This window comes from Penaeus vannamei, chromosome 5 (genome assembly GCF_042767895.1).
Source record: "Penaeus vannamei isolate JL-2024 chromosome 5, ASM4276789v1, whole genome shotgun sequence".
Classification (NCBI taxonomy): Eukaryota; Metazoa; Arthropoda; class Malacostraca; order Decapoda; family Penaeidae; genus Penaeus; species Penaeus vannamei.
In genome coordinates this window covers 22,628,629-22,636,128 of record NC_091553.1, presented here as the reverse complement: position 1 = coordinate 22,636,128, position 7,500 = coordinate 22,628,629, and the positions used below count along the sequence as shown (strand labels likewise).

At 29.8% G+C, this 7,500-nt stretch overlaps 1 protein-coding gene across 1 annotated transcript in view; it reads right to left on the bottom strand.

Annotated features, from left to right (window-relative positions):
• LOC138861761 (spidroin-1-like) overlaps window positions 1–7,500 on the bottom strand; it is a 150,358-nt gene that overhangs the window by 142,495 nt on the left and 363 nt on the right. Inside the window, exons 2-3 of the mRNA XM_070121592.1 lie at window positions 459–647; window positions 1–36 (exon numbers count right to left, since the gene is read on the bottom strand). The exon at window positions 1–36 is cut by the window's left edge and continues 107 nt beyond it. Coding sequence (XP_069977693.1) covers window positions 1–36; window positions 459–647 — 225 coding nt within the window. The remainder of the gene's footprint in view (window positions 37–458; window positions 648–7,500) is intronic.

The following is a 7,500-nucleotide window of genomic DNA, read 5'->3' as shown; positions in this document are numbered from 1 at the left end:
CCATCAGCACCACCACCTCCACCACCATCAAAACCACTTCAACCACCACAACCACCATCATCATTACCACCACTGCCACGACCACCACCAGCACCACCACCTCCACCACAACCACTTCCATCACCAGCACCACTACCTTCACCACCAGCACCATTACCACCACTGCCACCACCAGCACCAGCACCACCACCTCCACTACCAGCACCATTACCGCCACCACAACCAGCACCACCACCTCCAACACCATCACCACCACCGACACCATAACCACCTCCATCTCTCCCACTACCACCACCACCTCCACCACCAGCACCGTCACCACCAGCACCATTACCACCACTTCCACCACCAGCACCATTACCACCATCTCCGCCACCAGCACCAGCACCACCACTGCCACCACCAACGCCACCACCTCCACCACCATCAACAACACCATCACCATCACCACCTCCAACACCAGCACCACCACGACCACCTCCACCACATGCACCATCACCACCACAACCAGCACCACCTGCACCATCATTAAAATACTGCCAAGACCAGCACCATCACCAGCAACTTCACCACCAGCACCGGCATTTCCACCACAAATACCACCTCTATCATCACCAGCACTATCACCACTACCTCCACCACCAGCGCTATCACCACCACCAGCACCGCCACCACCACCTGCACCGGTATCTCCACCACCACAACCACCTCCACCACCAGCACCAGCACCACTACTTCCACCACCAGCACCATTACCACCACTGCCACCACCAGCAGCACCAGCACCATTACCACCACCACCAGCTACACCACCAGCACCATTACCACCACTGCCACAACCAGCACCACCACCACCACCTCCACCACCATCACCATTACCACCACTATCACCACCAGCTCCACCACCAGCACCATTATCACCTCTGCCACTACCAGCACCATTACCACCAACACCACCTCTACCACCAGCATCGTAACCACCACCTCTACCACCAGCACCGTAACCACCACCTCTACCACCAGCACCGTAACCACCACCTCTACCACCAGCACCGTAAGCACCACCTCTACCACCAGCACTATCACCACCACCTTCACCACAAGCACCATTACCACCACGAGCACCATCACCAACACCACCAGCACCATTACCACCACCACCTCCATCACCACCACCTGCACCACCATCACAACCACTTCCACCTCCTCCACCACCAGTACCACCACCACGACCTCCACCACCAGCACCATTACCACCACTGCCACCACCACCACCACTACCACCATTACCACCACTACCACCACCACCTTCACCACCACCACCATTACCACCGCTGCCACCACCACCACCACCATTATTACCACCATCATCACCAACACCACCTCCACCGAAATCACCACCATCACCACCTCCACCACCACCACCATTATCACCATTACATCAATCATCAGCACCAGCACCACCAGCAGCATCATCACCACCGCCACCACCACCACCACTTCCACCACCATCACCAACACTTCCACCACCATCACCATCACCACCACCTCCACCACCAGCACCATTACCACCACTGCTACCACCTGACGATAATAATGATAATTATGACATCAATTAGGATAATTATGACGTTAATTAGGATAATTATAATAAAATGATAATTATAATGATAATTTACGTAATAAATGCAATAATAGCAATAATCAACAATCCTCTAATGATTTTCATGATGATAACAATAATACTAACGATAATGATAATAATGAAAAATAATAATAATAGTAGAAATAATCATAATATCGCAATTATTCTTGTTATAATTATTACTGTTGTTCTTATTATTTCTAAAACTATCATTATTGTTATTATCATTATAGAAATAGTTATAATGTGGAAAATGACATAAATAATTAAGATAATAATTATTATAATGATTATAATTAAAATTATAATTAAAATGATGATGTTAATGCTATTAATGATAATAATGATGATAATCATAAAGCCCATCCACAATGAAAAAAGCCTAAAAGTATAAAAATCCCCAAAGTCGAAAAAACGGCAAAATCTAGCAACATATAGCCTTTTGAGAATATGGTCGAAAAAAAACCCTTTTCGAGTTTATGGGATGATTATGATGAATTCTGTAATAATTAAGCTAATTATGATGATAATTTCATGATAATTCCATTAATAATGACGATAATAATGATAATTCTAACATTAATTAGGATAATTATGACTTTAATTAGGATAATTATGACAATAATTAGGATAATTATGACATTAATTAGGATAATTATGATATTAATTGGGATAATTATGACATTAATTAGGATAATTATAATAAAATAATAATTATAATGATAATTTGCGTATCTAATGCAATAATAGCAATCATCAACAATACTCTAATGATTTTCATGATTAATAATAATACTAACGATAATGATAATAATAAAAAAAAAATTGTAGAAATAATCATAATATCGCTATTATTCTTATTATAATTATTACAGTTGTTGTTATTATTTCTAAAATTATCATTATTGTTATTGTCATTATAAAAATAGTTATAATGAGGAAAATGACATTAATAACTAAGATAATAGCTCTTATAATGATTATATTAAGGGTAATTATGGCGAGTTTATGGGATGATGATGATGATTTCTGCAGTAATTCGGCTAATTATGATGATTTTCATGATAATCCCATTAATAATGACGATAATGATAATTATGACATTAATTGGGATAATTATGAAATTAATTAGGACAATTATAATAAAATGATAATTATAATGATAATTTGCGTATTTAATGCAATAATAGCAATCATCAACAATACTCTAATGATTTTCATGATAATAATAATACAACGATAATGATGATAATGAAAAAAATAGTAGAAATAATCATAATATCGCTATTATTCTTATTATAATTATTACAGTTGTTATTATTTCTAAAATTATCATTATTGTTATTATCATTATAAAAATAGTTATAATGAGGAAAATGACATTAATAATAAAGATAATAGCTCTTATAATGATTATATTAAGGGTAATTATGGCGATAATTACTATAATGATGATAATGATGTTAATGCTATTAATGATAATAATGATGATGATAATAATCATAAAGCCCATCCATAATGAAAAAAGGCTTAAAGTATAAAAATACCCAAAGTCGAAAAAATGGCGAAATATAGCGATATATAGCCTTTTGAAAAGATGGTCGAAAAAAAACCCTTTTCGAGTTTATGGGATGATTATGATGATTTCTGCAATAATTCGGCTAATTATGATGATTTTCATGATAATCCCATTAATAATGACGATAATAATGATAATTATGACATTAATTAGGATAATTATAATAAAATGATAATTATAATGATAATTTGCGTAATTAATGGAATAATAGCAATCATCAACAATCCTCTAATGATTTTCATGATAATAAGTATACTAACGATAATGATAATAATAAGAAATAATAATAATAGTAGAAATAAGCATAATATCACTATCATTGTTATTATAATTATTACTGTTGTTATTATTTCTAAAATTATCATTATTGTTATTATCATATTGGAAATAGTTATAATGTGGAAAATGACATTAATAAGTAAGATAATAGCTCTTATAATGATTATATTAAGGGTAATTATGGTGATAATTACTTTAATGATGATAATGATGATGTTAATGCTATTAATGATAATAATGATGATGTTAATGATGATGTTAATGCTATTAATGATAATAATGATGATGCCCATCCATAATGAAAAAAAGCATAAAAAGTATAAAATTCCCCAAACTCGAAAAACGGCGAAATCTAGCAATATATTATAGCCTTTTGAGAATATGGCCGAAAAGAAGACTTTTCGAGTTCGTGGGATGATTATGATGATTTCTGCAATAATTCGGCTAATTATGATGATTTTCATGATAATCCCATTAATAATGACGATAATGATGGTAATTATAACATTAATTAGGATAATTATATTAAAATGATAATTATAATGAAAATTTGCGTAATAAATGCAATAATAGCAATCATCAACAATACTCTAATGATTTTCATGATAATAAAAATAATATTAACGATAATGATAATAATAAAAAATAACAATTATAGGAAATAATCATAATATCGCTATTATTGTTATTATAATTGTTACTGGTGTTATTATTTCTAAAATTACTATTATTGTTATCATTATGGAAATAGTTATAATGAGGAAAATGGCATTAATAATTAAGATAATAGCTCATATAATGATTATATTAAGGATAATTATGGCGATAATTACTATAATGATGATAATGATGATGTTAATGCTCTTAAGGATAATAATGATAATCATAAAGCCCATCCATAATGAAAAAAAGGTTAAAATTATAAAAATCCCCAAAGTCGAAAAAACAGCGAATTCTAGCGGAATCTAGCCTTTTCAGAATATGGTCGAAAAAAAAAACTTTTCGAGTTTATAGGATGATTATTATGATTTCTGCAATAATTCGGCTAATTATGAAGATTTTCATGATAATCCCATTAACAATGACGATAATAATGATAATTATGACATTAATTAGGATAATTATAATAAAATGATAATTATAGCGATAATTTGCGTAATTAATGCAATAATAGCAATCATCAACAATACTCTAATGATTTTCATGATAATAACAGTAAGACTAACGATAATGATAATGATTAAAATAATAATAATAGTAATAATAATCTTAATATCGCTATTATTCTCATTATAATTATTACTGCTGTTGTTATTATTTCTAAAATTATCATTATTGTTATTTTTATTATAGAAATAGTTATAATGAGGAAAATGACATTAATAATTAAGATAATAGCTCTTATGAGGGTAATTATGGCGATAATTACTATAATGATGATGATGATGTTAATGCTTTTAATGATAATAATGATGATAATAATCATAAAGCCCATCCATAATGAAAAAAGGCTAAAAGTATAAAAATCCCCAAAGTCGAAAAAACGGCGAAATCTAGCCGGCGAAATATTATAGCCTTATGAGAATTTGGTCGATAGACCCCCCTTTTCGAGTTCATGGGATGATTATGATGATTTCTGCAATAATTCGGCTAATTATGATGATTTTCATGATAATCCCATTATTGACGATAATACTGATAATTATGACAATAATAAGGATAATTATAATAAAATGATAATTATAATGATAATTTGCGTAATTAATGCAATAATAGCAATCATCAACAACCCTCTAAGGATTTTCATGATAATAACAATAATACTAACGATAATGATAATAATGAAAAAAATAGTAGAAATAATCATAATATCGGTATTATTGTTATTATAATTATTACTGTTGTAGTTATCATTATATAAATAGTTATACTTTATGATTATTATCATTATTATCATTAATAGCATTAACATCATTATAGTAATTATCGCCATAATTACCCTTGATATTATCATTATAAGAGCTATTATCTTAATTATTAATGTCTTTTTCCTCATTATAACTATTTCTATAATGATAATAACAATAATGGTAATTTTAGAAATAATAACAACAGTAATAATAATAATAACAATAATAGCGATATTATGATTATTTCTACTATTATTTTTTTTAAATAATTATCATTATCGTTAGTTAGTTACTTTATGATTATTATCATTATTATCATTAATAGCATTAACATCATTATAGTAATTATCGCCATAATTACCCTTAATATAATCATTATAAGAGCTATTATCTTAATTATTAATGTCTTTTTCCTCATTATAACTATTTCTATAATGATAATAACAATAATGGTAATTTTAGAAATAGTAACGAGTAATAATTATAATAACAATAATAGCGATATTATGATTATTTCTACTATTATTATTTTTTAAATAATTATCATTATCGTTAGTATTATTGTCATTATCATGAAAATCATTAGTGGATTGTTGATGATTGCTATTATTGCATCAATTACGCAAATTATCATTATAATTAACATTTTATTATAATTATCCTAATTAATGTCATAATTATCAGTATTATCGTCATTATTAATGGGATTATCATGAGAATCATCATAATTAGCCGAATTATATCAGAAATCATCATAATCATCCCATAAACTCGAAAAGGGGGGTTTTTAGACCATATTCTCAAAAGGCTATATATCGCTAGATTTCGCCATTTTTCCGACTTTGGGGATTTTTATACTTTTACCCTTTTTTCATTACGGATGGGCTAATTATCATCATTATTATCATTGATAGCATTAACATCATCATTATCATCATTTTAGTAATTATCGCCATAATTACCATTAATATAATCATTATAAGAGCTATTATCTTATTGATTAATGTCATTTTCTTCATTATAACTATTTTTATAATGATAATAACAATAATGATAATTTTAGAAATAACAACAGTAATAATTATAATAACAATAATAGCGATATTATGATTATTTCTACCATTATTATTATTTTCAATTATTATCATTATCGTTAGTATTGTTATTATCATGAAAATCATTAAAGGATTGTTGATGATTGTAATTATTATTATTGCATTAATTACGCAAATTATCATTATAATTATCATTTTATTATAATTATCTTAATGTAATAATTATCCTAATTAATGTCATAATTATCATTATTATCGTCATTATTAATGGGATTGTCATGAAAATCATCATAATTACCCGAATTATTGGAGAAATCATGATCATACCATAAACTCGAAAAGGGTTTTTTTCGACCATCTTCTCAAAAGACTATATATCAGTAGATTTCGCCGTTTTTTCGACTTTGGGGATTTTTATTCTTTTAGCCTTTTTTTCATTATGGATGGGTTTTATGATTATTATCATCATTATTATCCTTAATAGCATTAATGTCATTATCATCATTATTGTAATTATCGCCATAATTACCCTTAATATAATCATTATAAGAGCTATTATCTTAATTATTAATGCCATTTTCCTCATTATAACTATTTCTATAATGATAACAATAATGATAATTTTAGAAATAGTAAGAACAGTAATAATTATAATAACAATAATAGCGATATTATGATTATTTCTACTATTATTATTATTTTCAATTATCATTATCGTTAGTATTATTGTTATTATCATGAAAATTATTAAAGTATTGCTGATGATTGCTATTATTGCTTTAATTACCCAAATGATCATTATAATTATCATTTTATTATAATTACCCTAATTAATGTCATAATTATCCTAATTAGGATAATTATCTTTTAATTATCATTATTATCGTCAGGTGGTGGCAGTGGTGGTAATGGTGCCGTTTTTTCGACTTGTGGGATTTTATTACTTCTGGCCTTTATTTCATTATAATTGGATTGGATAATGATTATTATCATTATCATTACTGTCATTATTTTTATGATTATTACCACCAC